At 42.6% G+C, this 22,313-nt stretch overlaps 1 protein-coding gene across 1 annotated transcript in view; it reads left to right on the forward strand.

Annotated features, from left to right (window-relative positions):
- The window catches only part of DNAJC11 (DnaJ heat shock protein family (Hsp40) member C11), a 74,340-nt gene that overhangs the window by 14,395 nt on the left and 37,632 nt on the right, over positions 1-22,313 (forward strand). The window contains exons 2-4 of the mRNA XM_036744357.1: positions 6,662-6,791; positions 9,140-9,213; positions 17,067-17,168. Coding sequence (XP_036600252.1) covers positions 6,662-6,791; positions 9,140-9,213; positions 17,067-17,168 — 306 coding nt within the window. The remainder of the gene's footprint in view (positions 1-6,661; positions 6,792-9,139; positions 9,214-17,066; positions 17,169-22,313) is intronic.

Genomic DNA, 22,313 nt, shown 5'->3' on the forward strand with positions numbered 1-22,313 from the left:
ATCATGAGAAAAAAACTAGGTTGTGTGTCAACAAGGAAAAAATAGAACTGAAGTAATGAAGGAACCTTGGTACTCTGATGGTGATTGCTGAAGACTTTTAGTCTGCTATGAGATTGGCCCCTCTACAGGAAGGGTGTTACAACTGCTGTATTTCCAGTCCCCCCAAATGACCGAGTGTTTTAGTAGGATCTGTCTCCACAACTGTGTCAAACCATGTAATGATCTTTCCTCATCAGAAATCAGTCCGTACTCAACATGAAAAGCAGCAGTGTTGTGTGGATGTTAACTAGCTATAAAGTCTGCTCCTTTTTCATTACACGTATGAGCCCTGAGCATCACCAAAAAAAAGGGGGGGGAAGATTTTTATTAGCTGATGCAGTTTTTAAAATCAGATTAGCGTCGAGCATATGGGCAGTGATGAATCTGCAATGGCAGTCATTAGGCAAACTTCCCAATATTCAGTAGAATGTGGTTTGCTGGAGCTTGGTTGCTAAAGTACAATAATGGAGATACAGCGTAAGAGTTTGAGTTTGAAATTACATGCCTTAAACACATAAAAGAGGAGGCTGTACTGTGCCTATTAGGAACTCAAGTGTTGAATGTTACGATGATATGGTGTACCGTATCATATGCTATTGAGTCTCGATCGTTCTGAACCAGAGATCGCATGGCTCTGACATGGAGATGCTTGCCACAATAACTTTGTATAACAGTTAATGAAGAGAGAAGCCTAGTGGGACTGTCCACATGTAGGCTTCTCCCTCTCACATTAATTGTAGAGCGAGGCTGTTTCCTCAGCAGATTAAGGGAATCTTAGAATCTTAGAGCTGGAAGAGACCTCAGCATTTGTCTAGTCCAATCCATTCCCATTACCATCTACCTGACCAATGGCCATCCAGCCAGAAGCCTGATGAAGACCTCCAGAAGGGGAAATCCCTTCCTCCTCCTGAGGCAGCTCATTCCACTTTGGATCAGCTCTTTTTGTTAGGAAGTTTTGCCTTAAGTCAGGCAGAAACATGCCTCTGCAGTATACTCCCATTGTTGCTGGTTCTTCTCTCTCATCCCTCTTTCAAGAGATGACCCTTCGAATACTTGAAGGCAGTTGTCACGTTCCGCCTTCCTTCTTCAGGCAGCCAATCCTCATGGCACAGAAACTTAAGGGCCTTCACTTGTTTGGCTGCTTGTCTCTAGAGGCCATCCGGTCTGTCAGTCCCCTTCAGCCATAGTTTTACGTAAAACTAAGTGAAAAGGCAGCAGCTCTGTTGGTGGGTTATTTTCTTTGGGGAAGCAAATGGAACAAAACCACCTTAGGGACCAAACGCAAGATTATCCATGTCTTTAAACTGTATCTTGACCACATTTATGTACTGCTGGAGCCAATACCAGGGACCATGCTTTCCAGATTTCTGCAATGGAAGTGTCTTTTAGCCTTCTGTAGTACCTAACCTAAAAGTTATAGTAGGTTACTAAACTTTACAATCGTGTCACAAAGGACTCATTCTCTGGCAATTTTATAGTGTATAAAGGTTTAATTTATAATAGTTTTATTTTCTAGGGAAAAATGTAACAGAGTGATTGAAGGTGATGGTGAAACTTTTCAATTCTTAAATAGAGAATGATGTACCTCTTAATTTTGTTCCAGAGTTTTAAAAAAATATATAACTTAAAACATCATTATTAGTGACTTATGTATCTCATTACATTTTGAAATGTTGTCAGTATTTTTATGGTACTGAGAGAGGTTATCACTTATGAAATATTGAACCAATGACCTTAGCTATTCAGTTGTGATGAAAGGTTCAATCTAACATTTTATTGAACACGATACTTATGAAAAATGAAACTTCTCATTTCCATTGCTTAATCAATAGCGCATTAAGCCATTTATTAATTTGATTAAAGAAGGTCATTGCAGAACTGAGCATCCCACTCCCTTCTTATCTAGTTTAATTTTAATAACCAAGAAATGGCAGGGTACTCTTGCACTCACTCCATGAAGCTCTGCAGTCCAGCTAATCTTTTGTATGCTGCCTCCATGTGAGAAAGTAAAGAAAAATCACAGTCTGGGAAACAGCAAACCATTTTGAAGAGTTTTTAAGATAGGTTCTTTTTTTGGTTATCAAATTAGTTAGCTGGTGAAGACAACTTGATCGATAATTCACATTTGAAACATTGATTCACAAGAACAAGCAGAATTTACCTGAATTTCAGTAAACCTGTCAATAAGTATATAGTAAACAATTTACAAATTATTACTTAAACCAGTAATTCAAGTTTATGTTAGGAAAATATGGACCCAAGATTAAGAAGGAAAACAGGATGGTTTGAATTTTAGAGAGAAGACTTTTATAACTCACCACCCTAGCAGCACATACGGTATACAGGAATACCCTGGAGATATTGTGGGTTTGGTTCCAGACTACCATAATAAGGCAAGTCACAAATTTCGGGTTTCCCAGTGCATATAAAATTTATGTTTACACTATACTGTAGACTACTAAATGTGCAATAGTATTATGTCTAAAAAATGTATATACCTTAATTAAAAATTACTTCATTGCTAAAAATAGATGCTAACCATCATCTGAGTCTTCAGCAAGTTGTAATCTTTTTGCTGGTGGAGGGTCTTGCCTAGAAGTCAGGGCTTCTTAAATTGTGGGAAAAGTTTAAGATCTAGATGTTGATGGCTACTGACTGATCAGGTGGGGGTGGGGGAGCACCTGTGCACCTGTGGCAGTTTCTTAAAATAAGACAACAATGAAGTTCGCCATATTGACTCTTCCTTTCACTTGAACGCTTAAAGGCCGTTGTAGGGTTTTTAATTGGCCTAATTTCAATATTGTTGTGTCTCAGGGAATAGGGAGGCCCTTGAAGAGGGAGAGAGACAGGGGAAGGTTGGTCAGTGGAGCAGTCAGAACACACACAGCATTAAGTTTGCATTCTTATATGGGCAGTTTGTGGCACCCCAAAACAGTCACAGTAGTAACGTCAAAGATCACTGATCACAGATCACCGTCAGAGATATAATAATAATGAAAGTTTGAAATACTGGGAGTATTACCAAAATGTGAAACAGACACGATGTGAGTACATGCTGTTGGAAAAATGGCACCGATAGACTTACTTGACACAGGAATGCCACAAGCCTTCAGTTTGTAAAAAAAAAACAGCAACAAAAACCAAAACCACAATATCTGTAAAGTACATAATAAAGTGAAACTCAGTAAAACAAGGTATGCCTGCATAGATGGCTGAATGGCAAAAAAGAAATGCACAAGAAGTTAATGACCAAAGGCATCAAAGAATAAATAACATATAGAAGATTGACCCAGAATAGATGATTCCTAAATCTATATCCTATATTCCATACTTTAGGGCATCAGAGAAGTGGAATGGTGCAATAAATGGAGTCAGGAAGATCTGGGTTCAAATCCAATCTGTGACAGACTGGTTTTGTGATCTTGGCTAAGTCATATAACTTTCAGCTGCCCCCAAATGACTTTCTAAAACTAAGTTATTAAGAAGTTGCTTGCCTGTATTTGTGGAAGATGGAAAGTGCTTCTACACCAAGAGTTCCCCACACTGATCAAATAGCAGCTTGACCCCACCACCAGAAAAAAAAAAAGTTCAGACCAGGATGAAGATAGAGGGGAAAATTATGAAATGAGTACATACAGAATCTGGACTAATTCTTGAAGTTAGGAAGACGATCACCCATGACATTTAATGCTTTTGTTTACTGTACAGGGAAAGATCCTTTGAAGATCATGGTTTAAAACAGGGCAAGGTGCAGTGAACATTTATGAAATACCCACTATGTGCTAGGCACTTTGCTATAGACCCTGGGAATGGGTGGGAAGGTACTGCTCTCAAGGAGCTTACATTCTGCTGTAATACAAGTCAACCAATAAGGTATCCCAAGGTACGAAGGGAAAGAAGATGGAATCACTTCTGCTCAAGCTGCACCCTAAATCTTATTGATAATTTCTGATTTAAGAAAGTGATTGACCCTGAAAGTGTCTCTACCCCCTGTCCTTCAGTGGCCTGCTTTGAGATTCTCTATCCAGGGTCCCCATAGACATCTCAAGATTCAGTAAGATTCCTATTTCTCTGGTGTTTAGATTTGCCCCTTTGAAAATATTTAAGAAGTTTCATCCTAGAAACTGTTCTTAGAACATACCAAAATTACTTTAAATTTTCATTTTTTTGGTGGAGGGCACAGGGATGAGGTGAGAAGTAAGGTGGTACCAGTGGAAAGAATGTGGGATTTGGAACAATAATAGTTGACGTTATATGGTCCTTTTAAGACTCACAAAACACTTTATCCAAGTTATCTCATTTCAGTCAACAAAAATGTACGAACTAAATTAAAAATGAATTTTTAAAAATCATCTGAATTGAAGGCCCTAGGTTCATCCTTGAGTTGCTGCTTACTGTCTGTGTCACATCTGAGAAGTCACCTTCTCTAGGCAAGGGTGGGACACGGAGCCTGGTAGACCTGGTTTCAGATTCTGCCTTGACTCTTGCCAGCTGTGTCACTTTGGGCCAGCCATCCTCTCTGGGTCTCAGTTTCTTGATCTGTACAAAGAGAGAATTGGGCTTGATGACTTCTCATCACTTCTAGCTCGAAACCTATAATCTTAAAATTGTTGTCGTTTGGTCGTCTTTCCAGTTATCCCTGACTTTTCATGGCCCCATTTGGGGTTTCTTGGCAAAGATGCTGGACTGGTTTGCCATTTCCTTCTCCAGCTCATTCTACAGATGAGGAAAATGGAGCCAAACAGGGTGAAGTGACTTGCCCAGGGTCACACAGCTAGGGAGTTGTCTGAGGTCAGATTTGAACTCAGGAAGATAAGTCTTCCTGACTCCAGGCCCAGTGCTCTATCCACTGCAGCACCTACCTGTCCACATAATCTTAAGTAGGAACGAAAAAATAGTTAGAAATTATGGCTAAATTCAGTTTTTAGATGGGGGAAGGATCAAGTACAAATTGTATTTTAACTTCCATTGAGAAGTTATTATGTTCACTTGTGTTTGACTCTTTGTGACTCCGTGGACTGAATTGTCCATGGGGTTTTCTTGGCAAAGATGCTGGAGTGGTTTGCTCTTTCCTTCTCCAGTGGATTAAGGCAAACAGCAAACAGAGATTAAGTGATTTGCCCAAGGTCACACAGCTAATGAATGTCTGAGATCACATTTGAACTCAGGTCTTCTGACTCCAGGCCCAGTGCTCTACCCACTGAGCCACCTAGCTGCCCCACGATTGAGAAGTATAGGTATTCAAATGTATAAGTAAGAGAAGAAAATAAAATGAAGAACACTCCACATGAATGAAAAGCCTCCTGGGGATTCTAAAGTGAATATTTCTGATAACCTTTCCTTACATTTATTATCCATCTCCTGAGTTTCGTTTTTTCTTTTGGATCCTTTCTGTAGGACCTACTGGCCTTAAGGTACAGGCTGTGCCCAGAATACTAACAGAATGCCAGGTCCCATCCCTTTGCCCAGACAGCTGACATTCTGTCTTCTCTGGCATGCTGTCAGTGACCCAGAAATCTGCTTCTGCTGTCACGATTGTCGAGCCGCAGTGTGGAGTGAGACTGCTTCTCACCATGAAAATGCCCTTTAAAAATACTGTTGTCAGGGCTCAGGCAGCATCACCTATGACAGGTCTGAATGGTCTCTAGGCTAATACTTAATCATAAGTATCATCACCAAAAGAGGACTGTAAGAAGCCCGATACTGCAGACTTCCCAGGGCCAAAGGTTAGATCATCCAGGTATGTTGCTTATAAGACTTCTTGAGACGGGAAAAGGAGAATTTTGCTTCTTACCTTTCCTCTCTTGCATGGTTTCAGACATTTGACATCCAGCTTGGCCTTTTGGTCAGTTAGACTTACTTGATAGTTTGTTCGATTTTTACCTTCGCTTGGGTGCATGTTATTTAAAATGTCCGCTGCTCCTGTGGAAGTGGGCCTTGGTGAGCAGGGATCTCTCTTTGCCCCAGGGTGGCCTTCAGCTTTCCCACTAGGACTGCTTCGTGCCGTGTATCACAGTGGGTACCTTAGCTTCTGTCTTCCAGCAGCCTTCGATCAGAAGGGGTCTTGTTTGTGGAGTAGAATGAAGGGGGAATCGTACCTGGTGAGTTCTCTTGAGGGGATACTTAGGAACGATGTTAGTTTTATAATTCCCTTCGTTGTAGATGTTTGGGGATTAAAATTCACAGAGGTTCTCAGTGCCAAAACCTTGGATTAAAGCATGGCATTTCTGCCTGAGGACAGACAGTTTTTAGTTTGGGGTTTTTTTTCCCTGCCAGTATAGGGACATAGTGGGGACATAGTGGCTCGCCTTCCTTCTCCGGTCTCTTTGCTGTTTTCCTTTCAGGCTCAGAGCAGATTGAACCAGTGCAGAGACAGGGACTTCTCTCCCTTCTCCCTGATAACCGTGTGTCCCATCAAGATGCAGGCCCCATTGATGTACATGATTGATTGCGTTATTAACCTGTGCAAAAAGCCTTATTACGGTAATCAAGCCCGACTTCATTCTGCGCTGTGTTTAGAAGAGCTAAATGCGCTGGGGAGAGGCCGACAGAGCTGATTCTGATGGTGATAATGTGGACATAGCATTGATCGCCTCTAATTGAATTCCTTTTCTTTCCATAGGCCTCTTCTGAAGAGCTAAAAGCTGCCTACCGGCGGCTGTGCATGCTTTACCATCCAGACAAGCACCGAGACCCAGAACTCAAATTGCAAGCTGAACAACTGTTTAACCTTGTCCACCAGGCTTATGAAGGTCAGTCAGGGTCCTGGTTTTGTGAAAGCTGCCCCAGTAGCAGATATTGGATTTTGATAATACTTGCATTGAAGAGTGTACAAGACAAGGGTCCTTGGTGGTGTTTGAAGATGGTGGTTAGCTTCATGCCTTCTACTGATTGACTGACTTTGAAAAAGCAATATTTTGCTTTGGAAATCAGTATGTGCCCAATAAGTGGAAAATGAATGCACAAGCTGAGCAAAAGGCCAGGTTTTGAATTGTAGGGAGAATCAGCTGCTTTTAAATTGTTTACTCCAGTTTTCTTCCAGAGGGAGACACTCCGATGCAGGGCCAGGAAGCTTTTCCATCTAGGCTGGCAAGTGTGGTGATTTGAGTTTGTCTTCATCTGAAAGAGAATCTAAAGCTGAACTCTGACCTCCTGGGTTCCATGGCCACTGGCGGGGGTGGGGAGTTGAGGAATGCCTCCCAGAACTTGGGGATGTGGGGAAAATTCAATCCTAAGAATGAGAATGGGCACAAGTAGAGGGGTTTTAATATATGATTTATGTCACAAAGTGTTTGTTGTGCTGAGTTTTCTGGATTTAGAATTTATCCCAAGCAAATTGGCAATAACTCATGCCAGGAATACATTTAGTGAATTGTGAGAGCCATTCTCCTGTAATTAGGCTAAAAATGAGAGGACATGTTAGTATATGAAATAAAGACTTCATTGTACAAATAAAAACATATCTTGTATCTCAGTTTATAATTTTGCCTAAAAATTAGATTTTAATGACCAGTGAAACTCAGGCAGTGGCAAGTGATGTATTTGCATAGTCAAGACAGTGTAATCTTATCAGACTTAACTCTCCAGTCAGAGGCAGATGTTTCAAATCCATTTATAGGAAGGGCTTGATTGAAACTGCCTTCCTCTGATTACATTCTGTTATCTGTGTGGCTGAATTAATTTTACAGTTGTCTGAATTATTGATATAGTTTGTGTGCAGCATTTTGGAATTTGGGAGGAGTGGCTGAAACATGAGAGAGTTAACAGCAAAGCCCGGCTGGCTCTTGTCAAACTGCTGCAGCAGCAAGCCTGGCACCCAGTGGTTTAGCCTAAAGGGAGACAAAAGCAAAATTGTGAATAAATGATTCCTTATTAAATCCCAGAGATTAGCTGAAGAAGTTTGGTGCCTTAGATTTTGAGTGGTCAGCATTTCTTTCCTCCATATTAGATTTAAACATGAGCAGAATCATTAGCATCTTCTTCCCTTTTTTTAATTAGGCCTTAAAAAAAAGAAGTCAAGGTCTTATGAAGAGATTGGCAAGGGTTAGAGCTGGGGCGTGGTGGGGAAGAAGGTCACAGGTGTTATGTGTCAGCAGCGAAGCTGGATCTCAATCTGGCTTTATGCAGCTGTGTTCTTCAGGGGCTGCTCACTTGTGGCTTATACGCCATTGGTAGGATCATAAATTTAGAACAAGGAAGGACTTGAGAGATCATCTCGGTCACTTCCCCTCGTTTCACAAATGAGGAAACTGAGGTCCACAAAGAAGTGACTGGCCCAAGTGCCTCTGGCAGTAAGTGGCCAGGGTGGGGTTTGGGCTCAGGCTTTGTGCCTCTGCATCCCTGGCTCACTGTGCTGACCTCCTGACCAGCTCGCATACTTCTGGAGAACAGCCTGTTTTCTCTTGTGTTATTTTCCATAACAGACACAACTGGCACTGTTGTGACAAGTGTTTTGCCTGACTGACAAAATTATTTACAAATAAGTGCCAATGCTACAGAAAGACGTGGGCTGTTTAGGATGCTCCACAGGGCTGTTCAAGGAGAGGATTACCCTAACAATTGCAGGCTGGCTCTAGTGCCTGGTCCCCCCTGGGCTGGGTCCCCTCATGGAGGGAGAGCCTGACACTTGGGAGCTTTGGGACCTGGGCCGGTTGCCTTGAACTCTCTTGCCTCAGCTTCCACATCTCCAAAAATGGTCATCATTAGAGCCGTAGGGCAGTCTCGCAGAGATGCTCTGGCTCTCCAGATTATCAGGGGCTTTGCAGAAGTTAAAGCTCTTTGGCAAGGCCAGCTATCAGCATTATAATTAGGTTTCTTTAGAAGCTGCATTAACTTTTTTTGTACTGTTGGTATAGGCTAAGCAGATATTTGAAAAAAGTAAAACCACTATGTCCTAGTGGTTTGAAAGAACCAATGCATCTTTCTCAGGGGACCTGCCACCCCCAGGAAGCTTCTTGAGCCTTGATAAGGCTGACTCTGTTAGTCCAGAATACCCACTGTCGACATGGGGAGACGACAGGAAGAAAGCTGTGGGATCCCTGGGAATTCACAGAATAACATAAATCTTGTACTTTGTAAACATATGCCTTTTAATTTGCAGTTCTCAGTGACCCCCAAACCAGGGCCATCTATGATATCTATGGGAAAAGAGGACTGGAAATGGAAGGATGGGAGGTAAGAAAAATTGTATGTGTCATATCGCTGCAAAAAAAAAAGAGAGAGAGAATGAATGAATAAAATATCCACACGAATACTATCTTAAGGTAGAATACATTTGAGTCAACAAAAATATGTCCAGCATCCTTCATTAAGTGGCTATCTGGTACCTTCTTTCAGTCATAAATGGAGTTTGGGGGTTTGGGAAAGCCTGAGTAAGAGTCATTGAAAAACAAAAAATATTCAAAAATATGCTGTTAGAGAAACACTTTTTCAACATCATGCAACATTTCACTTGATGGTGTTTTGTTATGTGTTTGCTTAATGTATTTTCCCCCCTCTTTTGGTCTTGGAGCCTAAGCAGCCGCATGTGCCCCATTCTCGGAGAGCATGAGAGCCGTCAGCATACATCCTGACTCTGACAAGGGGGGAGAAGGAGAGAGTAAAGTAAAATTGTCTCTTGTCTCCCTTTCTACCATTGCTTAATGGGAATTAGCAATGCTTTAGGCAGGATTACTTTAGTGCAGGTAGGAGTTAAGTCTTAGTCATTTTAACAGGAAATTTCAGCCACAAATGCTTCCCAAATCCGCACATCTCCTTCATCAGCTACTTGGGAGGAGGAAGAACATAATCGTGTCTTCATTAAATTCTTTATATCTAATATGCCACTACAAGTACAAGTACACATCATAGGTTGACTGCGTCTTTTCATAGCCCCCTTCAGGTCTCAGAGGAAGCCAAGGACCCTGCTTTGTATCTCTAGTTTCATTGTTAGGTTTTTAATTCCGAACAGCATTGCTCCAAACTTCCATTTAGAGTGATTGGGCTAAGGTTTTCCTGGCAAAATATTTCATGGCTTCCCTACTGCCAAAACAAAATGATCTCATTGTAACAAATGCACCCAGTAATGACTGTAAAAATATTGGAGAAGTCACAGGTGGTGAATGCACCTTTGAATAAGCCTTCAAATAAATATTTATTATGAAATCTCTTTAAGGACAAAGCAGAGAGAGCAAGTCAAGTTCTCATCTATCAGAGTTGGCTTGCTTTATGTTTCATATTGATACTATACCATGGGACAGTGCCTGCGTTGCAAGATAAAAATGCCTTCAGCAAAGAGTCCAGGAAGATCCCTCCCCAGGTATTAGCTTGGAGATGGATCAGAGCTTAACATACAATAGGTAAATTGAAGCCATTATTTATACTGTAAAGGAAAAGTCTCACTGAACTCCAGCTCATTTTATGGAGCTGGCATCAACATTCCTTCAAGGAATTCCTACAGCTGGATGAATTGTTTAATATGAGGACTGTCCCACTCCGGTAATAGCTTTCACTCCAGGGAGGCAGCTGCATTCCCTTCATGCTGTTGCCAGTATTTTGAGCACTATTAAACTTTTCCAATTGCTGAGGGGTATTCATTTACTGCATGTTTGTTAAGATAAACATATGGGCTCTGTTAACACCTTAAATGTCGAAATGCCTTTCATCTGAGGATCTCAAAGCACTTCATAGCTGTGATCTGGAAGTAGCTTTCAGCATCTCATAGATCCATAATATCACTTCCATATATTAAAAGTAAGCTATTCATATATGTAGTTTAAGCTTCTCAGGACTACACAACCCCCTGGTCCTTTGCTCCTCTTGGTAAATTCATGCTCTTTTCTTCTTCCAAGAGAATTCCTATTCTCTGGCAGATTGCCATAAGTCTGAAATGTTGCCATTCCCTATTTGTTAAAAACCCCTACTTCCATCTATCTTGTCATGTTGGATCTGAAATTTAATTAGTAGTGTCTTTGTGGGTGCCTTCTCAGAGAATGGAAGCGGTCCTTTTTCCTGAATGACTGAAAACCAGCTTTGAACTGCCAGAAGAATCAAGAGAGTGGTTTGAAAAGCTCAGGCCTCACCTCCAGCAAACATCGTGGTCAGACTGAAGATTAAATTAACATTACTATTTTTTTCCTTCTCTCAGCCCTTCTGCAATCTGACTTTCATCCTGAGGCCCTCCTCCCAGTCTCTGCCCTTTCCTGGTCTTCTTTCTCACAGTTATCAAAAGAATCTTCCTAGAGAAGGGATCCGAGCATGCTACTCCCCTCCTTAGGAACCTTTCTTGACTCTTGATTCCCCCTGAGATAACATACAAACTCCTCACTTTGGCATGTAAAGCCTTTAGTAGTCTGGCTCCATTGAACTTTCTAGACTTATTTCACATCATCCCTCCCATTTCAGCTAGATGGGCCTCCGTGCTGTTCCCCAGCATTCCTCTGCATACCCTGTCAGGCCTCCATGACTGTGTTGGCCCTTATGCCAGGGCCTACCTCCTCGTTTCTGCCTCTTGGAATCCCCAACCTTGGAATTCCTTCAAGGCTCAATCAGGTTACAGTTCCTTGTGGAAAGCCTTTCTTTATCCCCCTAGTTATTAGTCTTCTCTCCCTCTGGAAATTATCTTATGTTTACTAATCTGTTTATATGTTGTATGCCCCTGGTGAATGTAAGCCCCTTAAAATTAGGGCCTCTTTTTTCTTGGGGTGGGGGAGAGGATTGTCTTTGTATCCCCAGGGGTCTAGGAGAATGCTTTGCTTGTTAGATTAATTGAGTTCATCTTATTCATACTTTCTTGCCAGATCTTTGGAAGCAAATCTAACCCAATAGTGCTGAAGTAACTTGTATAAAAGATAGAATAATATGAGGACATATCCCTTCCCCCATTCCATCCATCCCTCCTATCCCCCTCTCTCCCATGGGCTTTCCTGGGGAGTTTATAACAGCAGTTATTGAGTTTGCATTTAGCTTTTCTGCAGCATTTACAATGACCAGTTGCTGTGTATTCGCCCTCAGTCTATCCCAGGCTATCTCCATGTATCTATTAGAATGCTATGTGGAGATTTAAAAGTGGTTCCTATGAAAAAGCCCATTGAGGTTTTCCCTTGAGTTGTGTGTTCTTTTAGAGGATGTAAACAGGCAGAGTCTCTGGATTTTGGGGCTTCCTAGGACCAGGTGGAGCATTCCGAGTGCTTTCACCTTGCAGTGAGCCCTGTATGAGGACTAGGTTTTTGTAGCTTGTGTTAAATAGGATGACCAGATTTGAAGAAACTGACATCTTGAAAACATTTTCCTTCTCAGCATGTCACAGAGTGTGTCAGAGGAAAAGTAACTTACAGCTATTCATTCAAGCCTGCAAAGGTTAAGCAGTTCCAGTACTTGTCAGCAAATCTTGCCCTTCTCTGGCTGCTTGGAGCCTGGCTCTTGCCAGACCCTGGGTTTTCTGACAGGATTCAGATAAGAAACTTTAACCTCCAAAGCCACTTTCAAATCTTCAAAGGTGTCTGTGCATACCTACGCCTGTGTTCCTGGCCTGTGCCGGAGCTGGGGCTGACTGGGAAGCTTTTTTCCCTCTGCATTTTTTCTAGCATTCTGTGGAGCAGGCAGTTGTTTTTTTTTTTTTTTTGCTAGGGAAAAATAGCCTGATAGCTGTAAACCTTACAGAGGATGGGTCCTCATTTGTAAAACAAAACAGTCAGCCTCCTGGGCCTCAAAGGGCCTCTGCAGATGTAGATCCTAAGATCCTAGGAAATGCATGTTCTCCATGCCTGGGGTTCTCTTACTCTCCTGCCTTTGACCAGGAATCCAGACCGGGTCATTGAGAGCAGTCCAGGTGAAGAGGGGCTGCCCTGATTCACCAGGCTAGGAGCTTTACAGGAAATTATTTGGGGTAGTTTTGTTTGCCTTTCAAGAAAACAAGCAGTTTAGTTTTTGTTTCAGCTTCCTTTTCATTTTATTTTTTCCTTTGAAGATCCTAGGATTATAAGGTCATTTAATCCATTCACCTCCTTTTGCCAAGCAGGAAACTATCAAGTCACAAGCTCATATTAAACATCTACTAAGTGCCAGGCCCCCTCCAGAGGTATAGAGAAAAGCAAAACCAATCCTTGTTTTCAGGGAACTCACGAGCTGATGGAGGAGACAGTAGTGCAAATAGCTGTGTGTGAGCCCCGTTCAGAGTAAATGGGAGATCATCTCTGAGGGAAGGCACTAGCGTGAGGGACAGTGGGGAAGGCTTCTGGCAGAATTGAGGATGAGCTATGACTTCCAGGAAGCCAAAGGAGCCAAGAAGGGGAGCCCAGGAGGGAGAGGATGCCAAGCACGGTGATCAGCCGGGGAGCATGCATGCAGTCTGCAGGAAGGTACCAGGCTAGGAGGGGCTTGAGAAGCTAATCAGAAGGTTGTGCTTTTGATCCTGGAGGTAATAGGGAGCCACGATAGGTGGGGGAGGGGAGGTTAGTGACCTGGTCAAACTTGCAGTTCAGGCAGATCAGTTTGACAGAGGAGTGGAGGGTGATGAGGAGAGACTTGTGGCAGGTAGACCCTCCAGCAGCTAGTGCACTAGTCCAGCCTGAGCTAATGAGGGTCTGCACTAGGTGGGGTGGCAATGTCAGAGGAGAGAAGAGAGAATGGAGATGTTATAAAGGTAAACAATAGCTCTTGAAATCTGATTGGATAGAAAGGGTGAGAGAGGTGAGTGACCTGCCCAAGGTCACACAGATAGCAAAGTGACAGAGTCAAGATTAGAACCCAGAGCCTCCGACTCCAAACCAGCACTTTTGCCCCTGCCCTACAGAGAGGAGGGAAATGGAGAGAAAAGGGATTGAGAAGACAATGGTCAGTCTCCAAGGTGGTGCCTGGTTCTCCTTCAGTCCAAGATCAGGCTACTCTGAGAAAGTGAAACAGCTATGAATAGGAACACATATCCTTGGTGTTCCAAAGCTGAGCAGGCTGCAGGATGAGGATTACTTGCGACATCATTTAAATATAATCTAAATAGTGTATTTTGTGAGGTCACAGGGCTGTCGAGACCATCACAGAGGTTCATTTTGCCGTTTTTAATTTGTTCTCTAGGTAACAATTGAACCAGCCCTGTCCTCTCTACCTACGTCCATCTGTCTTTCTGTTAGTGTAGATATGCTTCAGTACTTCAGTGAGGATTTGTGGTTTTTAAAATATATTTTCATTGATGTCTTTTTTTTTGCATTACCATAGTTTCCCCCAGTATCCCTCCTGCCTCCCCAGAAGACAGTCTATAAAATAGATAGTATTTTTTAAAGACAAAGGAAGAAAGAGGGAGAGGGATTAGCATAATTGATCAATACGTGGAAAAAGGCTGAAAATACGTGCTATGGGCACCACTGTGGGCCTCCACCTCTGCAAGGGAGGCTGGGGTCAAGGTGGGAGTGTCTTCACATCTCCTGTGAGCCATGCTTATTCTGGATCATTTTCAAAGAGCATCTGTTAACTCTCTGCTGTGTGTGTGGCACTGTGCTAGGCACTGGAGATACAGAAGGGGAAAATAACCGGTCCCTGCCTTTTGGGAGCTTACAGTCTGCTGTACACAAATGAGTAAATAAGAAGCCTGTACAAAGTGACTACAGCTGAGGGAGTTGGGAACACTAGAGCTGGGGGAGGGCCCTTTCTTTTTTGTGATTTGATCAAGTGCCCACCTTTGGGTACCTCTGACTTCTTTTTTTTTCCTTTTTTTTTTTTAACTTGTGTGACCATGGAGAAGTCATTTGATTTGTTTAACATTCTTTTTTATTTTTGAGTTCCAAATTCTCTTCCTCCCCCCAGTCCTTCTCCTACCCATTGAGAAGGCAAGCAATATGATACCCATTATCCATGTGAAGTCTCACTTCTTTTCCTGAAAAAAGTATTTAAGCTGAGTAGGCCAGAGGTAGTCCACAAGCCTTTGACCTCTTTTGGTTTTTATCCCGAACTGTATTTTCGAATGATTTTGCTGGCCTTGTCTATGACCACATTTGCACTGAAGCATCTGAGTACCAAAAAATAGGTTAATTTAATTTCACAGAAACACAGAATTTTAGAGTAGGAAAGCACCTCAGTGGCCATCCATGTCTGAAGAACAATCCTTCCCACAGTGGTCCTTTGGCCTCTGATGAATATCTCCATTGAGAGAGTCTGCTCTCACCTGAGGCAGCCCGAGATCTTACTAAGCTTCCTTTGTTGGGCTGCTGGGGCACAAGATTCCCTTGCCTCATGGCAGAGACTTGTCTTCCTTCTTGTCATTTTTAGTAGCTATAAGATATGCTTCATCTTAAAATACAAAGGAAACTTCGCCATTCCTCTATTGTGGGAACCTAACTTTAAATTTGCCTTACAGGTAGCCAGCACTACCTTTACCCAGAGCAAATGTCAACATACAGTGGGTCAGTTACAAATCAAGAGTGTCTTTCAGGATTTCCACAGAGCATTTTATGGTGGTGGTGGGTGGGATGGAGGTGAAAAGCTGCTAGAACCTCTGGGGTAGCCCAGTTAGTTTTTATATATTTCTTGTAAACCTGCTCAGTCTCTTTTGTACCCCTCTCAATAAAAGAAGAGGGTCAAATTTTGGTTTCCTAATCTGAGAAACAAACCAGATATTTGTGTGAAGAAGCCAGCCTGGATCTAAAAAGACCAGATCTGTTTTTAAAAGTTGTTAGCTGAGCTGTTGTTCCCACTTTCAGTAGAAATTCACCATCCAGTTGGGCTCAGCCTTTGTTTTTGTCACTTAGTATGAGAAATTTGCAAGCTACTCTGTCATATTTTTTTTTAAACTTGGACTCTGAAGACAGGCCTTTCTTATACCACTTGCCTTCATGATTCTTTTTAGAGATCTTTAGTATTCTGCTGAGCATGAGGACTCTCCACTGGGACTTTTTCATCTTTCCTCATGGCTTTGACGACCACTGATATCCATTTGACCACTTTTCTACCTCCCATTATATCTCTTTACCAGTCTCCTCTTTTCTTTCACTGTTTTTGAAATCTTCACTAAGAGATCTCTCTTTCAACTAGGAACACCTCATTCCACCCCAGGTTCACATCTCTCTTCAGTCACTTACTACTTATGCCTCTATGAGCAAGTGGCTTCATTGGACCCCATTGTAGTATAGACCTCCTAGACAGGGTTGTTCAGAGACTTAGGAAAAAATGTCAGACACTTAGCAAGTTTTACAGTACCATATTTGAGGGTCAGGTATTAGAGTTTTATGTCTATTTGAATGTAAACATCCATTTTTCCCCCAGGTTCTTCTCTGGTTATCCTGAGTTCTTAGATTAACCTAAAACTAATGGGACTTCCACAGAGGCACTCATCTTGCTGTGGGAAGAAGAGTCCATTGATTTGAGAATCCAACCTGGCACCAAAGTTCCCTTCAAAGCCCGAAGTAAAATTCACCTGTCAGTCTCATCGTTGCTCCTAGCATTCCAAGCCAGGCCTCAGCCTCCCTTCTGCGTGCATGTGCCAAGGCATTCTTGGCCTCACTTCAGATTTTTAATATTTGTTGTCTGGGGTTCATTAGGAAATTTTAAACATGATTAGATTTGCTTAAAACTCTTGTGATTTAAGGTGGAAGAGTCTCACAACATAAGAGAGAAGCTAATACAGTGGAACCAAGGAAATAAATCCATTCTGAACTCTCTAGAGGGAGAGGGGAAAATCATCATCTTGGGAATATTTGATGTCCCATGAAGTCGCAGCACAGTTGAGCGTATAGAACCCCAGACTGGAGGTTGGGACGCCCGAGTTCTTTTCCTGACTTCAGGCTTTCCCTTCGCCCAGCATAAGGCAGGCAGGTCACTGAATCTGAATTTGATTTCTGAACTCTAAAATGGTTGGGTTGGTCGATTTTTAACATCTGTTTCACTGAAACTTCCTTGGGATAGTGGTGAACAAGAAGATGCTATCCTTAGTAAGGGCAGGCCCACTCAGGCTTCTTGGAGAAGAGGCAGGCTGTTCCTGCTGCTACAGGGGTCATTATTAGGATGCAGGTGTCTTTAATATCTGCTCTTTAACAGCCTCCTTTCCTCCACTCTGCCCACAGATTGTGGAGAGGAGGCGAACACCTGCTGAAATCAGAGAAGAGTTTGAGCGGCTACAGAGAGAGCGAGAGGAGAGGAGGCTTCAGCAGCGAACCAACCCCAAGGTAAGCCATGCATCAACCGACCACAGACCAGCAGAATACAGGGAGGAACTTTGTTGTCAGAGGGTGGGTCTCCAGTGAGTGAGGGATGGGAATGATGTGCAGATGGGGTGGGACTGAGTCTAGCTTGTATTGTCTTTAAAGCACTCTGATATCTAGAAAGCCATCCCAGAACTGCTGCCATCAGACCTCTAAGGTGGACACGGAGATAAACATTCTTGAGGCACATGGAGCAAAAGCAGAGCCAACCTCTTGGCTTTCCCATCCCATACTAAAGCCCTGGTGGTTCCTGACCAGTTCCAGTCTTTTCTCCTGACCTCCACCAGCCACTTTGCTATGTCTCTGTTGTACTTTGGTCCCAGAGGCTTACCTTTCTATCCATCACCGCCGTGGGGTGGTTGCTTGGGGGTGGGGGGGGAGGGGCGGGGGCAGAATAAACCCTAGGATTCTTGAGCTTCTTTTTTTAATTTTTTTATTCTGAACTTAAACACAAGAAAGAGCATTTCCATACACAGCAGAACACAAAAGAAGATTTCTTTTAAAGCCATAAGTCTCCATTTCATGCCACTTGCTTTTTTAAAGAAGTATATGAATTCTGCATATTACTTTCAGAACTGGTCTGCTTGTCTGTGCTTCCTTTTGAACAGTTCTTCCTGCTGTTCAGTTCTGTCCATTTAAAAAAAAAAATTCAGTGATCCTCTATTTGAGGGGCAACTGTTGTAACTCCCTTCCCTTCTTCCTTCATCTCCTCTGCCTAATTAACTGAAAGGAAGGAAGAGAGGGAGGGAAGTGGGAGGAAGGAAAGGACCCTTGTGACAAATCAGTCTAGTCAGGCAGAACAGATCCACACAGTGTCTGTCAGTCCATCCATCCCGTCTGCCAGGAGGTGGGCAGCATGCTTCATCATCAGGCCTCTACTATGGACCAAGGTTGGTGTTTGCTTTGATCAGAGTTCTTAAATCTTTCAAGGTTGTTATGTTTACAGTGTTGTTGTCCTTGTATAAACTGATCTCCTGGTTCTGCTTGTTTCTGCTTGCCCATTGGCAACTTCCCTTTGAATCATCTTGGGTCCTTTCTCACAACACAGTAACATTCCAGGACATTTGTCTACCACAGCTGATTCAGTCATTCCCCAGTTGTCCAAGATGCCCCCTAAAACACCCCCTTTGATTTTTAGTTCTTTTCTTATTTTTTTTTTTTGGAGGGGAGAAGGGAAGGCAGTTGGGGTTAAGTGACTTGCCCAAAGTCACACAGCTAGTAAGTGTGTCAAGTGTCTGAAGTCATATTTGAACTGATTCCAGGGCCAGTGCTGTACTCACTGTGCCACCTAGCTGCCCCTGTTCTTTTCTTTCCCACCTGCCTGCCCCACCCCACCTTTTCAGTTCTCTCTTCAGGATCACAAAATTTGTTTTGCTTTATTCCTTCCCTTTTCTTATCTTCGCTCCTAACCCCTCTCCCGTAGCCTCACCCACCCCGCCATTGCCACTTGTTTCTCTGTTGGGTTTGATGTATTTCTACACCAAACTGTCCGTCTGTGAGTGTTCTACCCTCCTTTGTCCACTTCAGGTAAACATGAGGTTCAGCTGATTCTCATCCCCTTCCTCCTTGTTCCTATTCCCCATGCACCCCAAGTATGAGAAATATCAAGTTTCCCCCCTCCCTACTTGCTGCACTAATATTGCTCTCCTCCTGCTCTGTCTTTCTCTTCCCCATCTTAAAATGCTCAGAACAGAACCAGTCTACCCTCCTTAGTACACTAGTGTACTTAGATACTAACTCCCTTAGTATCCTTTGAAGACATGAGGGTTCTGAAAGCACGCTTGTTCCTTCTCTCCTTGCTAGAATCTTAGCCTTTCATCTCAGTCCAATCTCAGCCCCATCTAGTTGCACAGATAAGTCTCTATCTTTCTGGGTTTCTCTGGACTCTAATGTTTGTATTTCAAAGCATCCACTCAGCTCTGATCTTTTCAACAGAAATGCTCAAAAGTCTTCTGTTCCATTAAAACGCAATTTTTCCTTCTAGGATTTTCCCCCACTTTGCAGAATAAGTTATTTTTGGTTGTAAGCCTTTCTTCTTTGCCTTTTGGAATATTGCATTCCAAGATCTCATTTTTAGTTAAAGCAGCTGTGTCTTGTGTGAGCCGAACTGTGGGCTCCTTCATGCGTTTAAAAACTGCTTCTTTTTGGACTTGGGCAGTATTTTTTCTTTGATGTGGGAGCTTTGGATTTTGCCTGTGACATTCCTGGAAATTTTCGTTTTGGGGTGCCTTTCAAGAGGTCATCAGTGGATTTTCTGTCTTCACTTTGCCCTCTGGTTTTTAATAGATCTGGACTGTTTTCATTTATTATTTCTGTAGATAGAGTGCCCAGAGTTTAAAAAAAACAAAACACCATGATTTTTTTAGGCCAAAATTAGAGTCAGAGTCAGTAAACATTTATTAGCCACCTACCCTGTGCCAGCCACTGTGCTGAGTGCAGAAGAGACAGACAGGCATAATGGTTCTTCTGGTGGTTCTGAAATTCTCTCTTTGGCCTGTTTTCCAGTCAATTGTTTTTAATATCAGACAGCTTGCATTGCATTTTCTTCTATTATTTCAATCTTTTGATTTTACTGTCTTGTCCTCTCAAGGAATCAGTGGTTTCTTTCTGGTCTGTTCTAGTTTGCAAGGAACCTGTTACTTGGGTAAGATTTACCACTTTCTCTTCTAAACTGCTTATTCTGCTTCTAATTCTTCCCTCAAAAGCTTTTGCTTTTGCTTCATTTCTTGCTTCATTTCTTCTAGGTGTTCATGTAGCCCTTGTGGAAAATCCATTTTTTCCTTTGAGTCGCTCTTTGCAGTTGTTATGGAGTTAGATTTACAATGAATTTTGATACTCGTTGGTGTTTTCTTTGATTTACTCATCTCTCCAGCTTTGGTTCCTGAATTGGGGCTTTGTGCCAAGGCCAGCATCTGCTCCCTCCTGTATTCCTGGGTGGCGTGATTAACCCTGGGGCTCTTGCCCTGGGTCCCATGGGCTCTTGTGCTGATATTTGTTTCCCATTAAGGGTTTCTGAAGTCTCAAGACAGTGGCAGAGACCTCAGTGCCCCTAAGGATCTGAGTGTGCTGCTGCTTGCTGCTTCCTGAGGCTTCGCAAGGCCAGGGCTTTCTGACTACCTGGGCCTTTCACAGGAGAGCCCTCTGCTTTTGCTATCTCTGGACACAGTCTTGTCCCATCTCTAGTCACTCTGGTACTCACTTTTCTTGACGAGGGACCTCCTTTCCTGTTGCCTTTGGGCTTCTGGCTGACTTTTTGTGTAGCTCGGGGGTGGAAGATGCCATTTACTATGGTTTCTCATTGGATTTTGTGATTATCATTTGGTCTGGTATGAACTTAGGGGTTCTATTAGCCAGAATTGGGGGTGGGGGTGGGGTGCATGCTGGTGGGGGAGTAGACTGGGCAGCCTACTATTCAGGAAGTTGTCTTGGCAGGAAGACCAAAACTTCATTTCTATAGTCCATTTAAAGAAAGATTCCCATCTTTCTTGGGACAGCTGGCGTTAAGGGTGCAAATTCCAAAGTTTTTTCATTTGTCATCAACCAGAGCCCACTCCCTTCATTCATCCAAGTCACTAGTGAAGCATAAGTTATTTAAATGCAGTGAATATTACCAAGCAAGCTCAGGATTCTATTTTTTGACACTAAATTTGGTTTTAGTATTTCCCTTGCTGTTTTGGAAAGGATATATGAAGTTTCTTTTCCAACCTGATGATGAGCAATTCCCAATGTTTTGGGAGTGCCAGTAGTACTTAAAGGCTAATTCAAATTGCCCAATTCAGTATCCAGTTGTGGTCAGTAGGAAGGGCACTAGAAATAGCCAGCCAAGGCCTTATCACTGCTTCCAGGACTGCATGTCAGGTGACCCATATTGTTATATTGAGGAGACTTCACTGCCAGAGGCCGCTGTGGCATAATGGAGAGCGTGCTGGGCCTGGATTCAGGAGATCCTCAGACACTTAATAACTGTGTGACCCTGGGTCACTTAATAACCTCTGTTTGCCTCAGTTTCCTCAACTCTAAGATGGAGACAGTAATAGCATTTACCTCCCAGGGCTGTTGGAAGGACCAAATGAAATAATATTTACAAAAAGCACTTAGAATAGTACTTGGCACATAGTAGGTGCTTCCTCTCCTCTATTCTGTTCTCCTCCTTGGCTTTGGAACTCACCGAAGGCTGCCATGATCAGCATTGATTCAGCAATAGGAACTCCTTGAAGGAAACAATTGTGTCTTATCCAAAATTCAGGCAGGTCCTTGATTAATGTTTATTCATTTGATTTAGAAGGAAATAAGAGTTCTCATTAAATCCCACAAAGCAGAACAAAATGGTGCCTTTGATGATGGACAACATTAAAGTCTGATCTTTTGATCATATGACTTCTAGAAAACTGATTTTGTTTTATACCTTAAGGCTCCACAAAGCACCATCTATCAAGGTATCTCTTAGGAGTTCTCTTCTCGGTTTATAAAAGGCATTTCCTTGCATGTTTGTGACAGCAACACCTTATCTTATATCCTTCAGCTAACTTGACCAGTCAGTGTTTAGTTTAGATCCAAGTTTTCCTTTTGGTCAGGTGGAAGGAAAGTTTTAGCATTTGAGAGAAATTGATAGGGGTCTTTAGGGATTGATAGGAGACCTCTGGTCCAGTCGTAGACACCCCCCACCCCCACTGAGTAACTCAGGGTTTCACTCTGAATTCACTCCTGTGGTTTCCCCATCTTGTGTCCAGGGTCAGTGCATATGTAGGAAAACCAGTTGGAATGATCTCTGTTCAGATTGTGCTTATTGGACAGAGAGAGACAGAGACAGAAGCTAGGAAGAGGCCTGCTTTCTGGCTTTAGGATTTTTGCCATTTAGTCTGGAAGCTTTGCTTCTTCAGTTGGAGCAGTGAAAGGGAAAGAGCTGCATTGTAATCCTGAGCCTCTGTGTCCTGTGATAAAATTAGCCATCTGGGTGTTTACAGCAATTGCTTATTGGAATTCTATGGAAATGTGTCTCCAGGCCATGTTCCTGTGGAATGAGGGAGCACAGCTGTGATCATTTCATACAAGAACGCAAGTTATTTTAAAATTTCCAACATTTTACTACTTCCATAAACTGCTTCCAAA

This window comes from Trichosurus vulpecula, chromosome 2, assembly GCF_011100635.1.
Source record: "Trichosurus vulpecula isolate mTriVul1 chromosome 2, mTriVul1.pri, whole genome shotgun sequence".
NCBI classification, from domain to species: Eukaryota; Metazoa; Chordata; class Mammalia; order Diprotodontia; family Phalangeridae; genus Trichosurus; species Trichosurus vulpecula.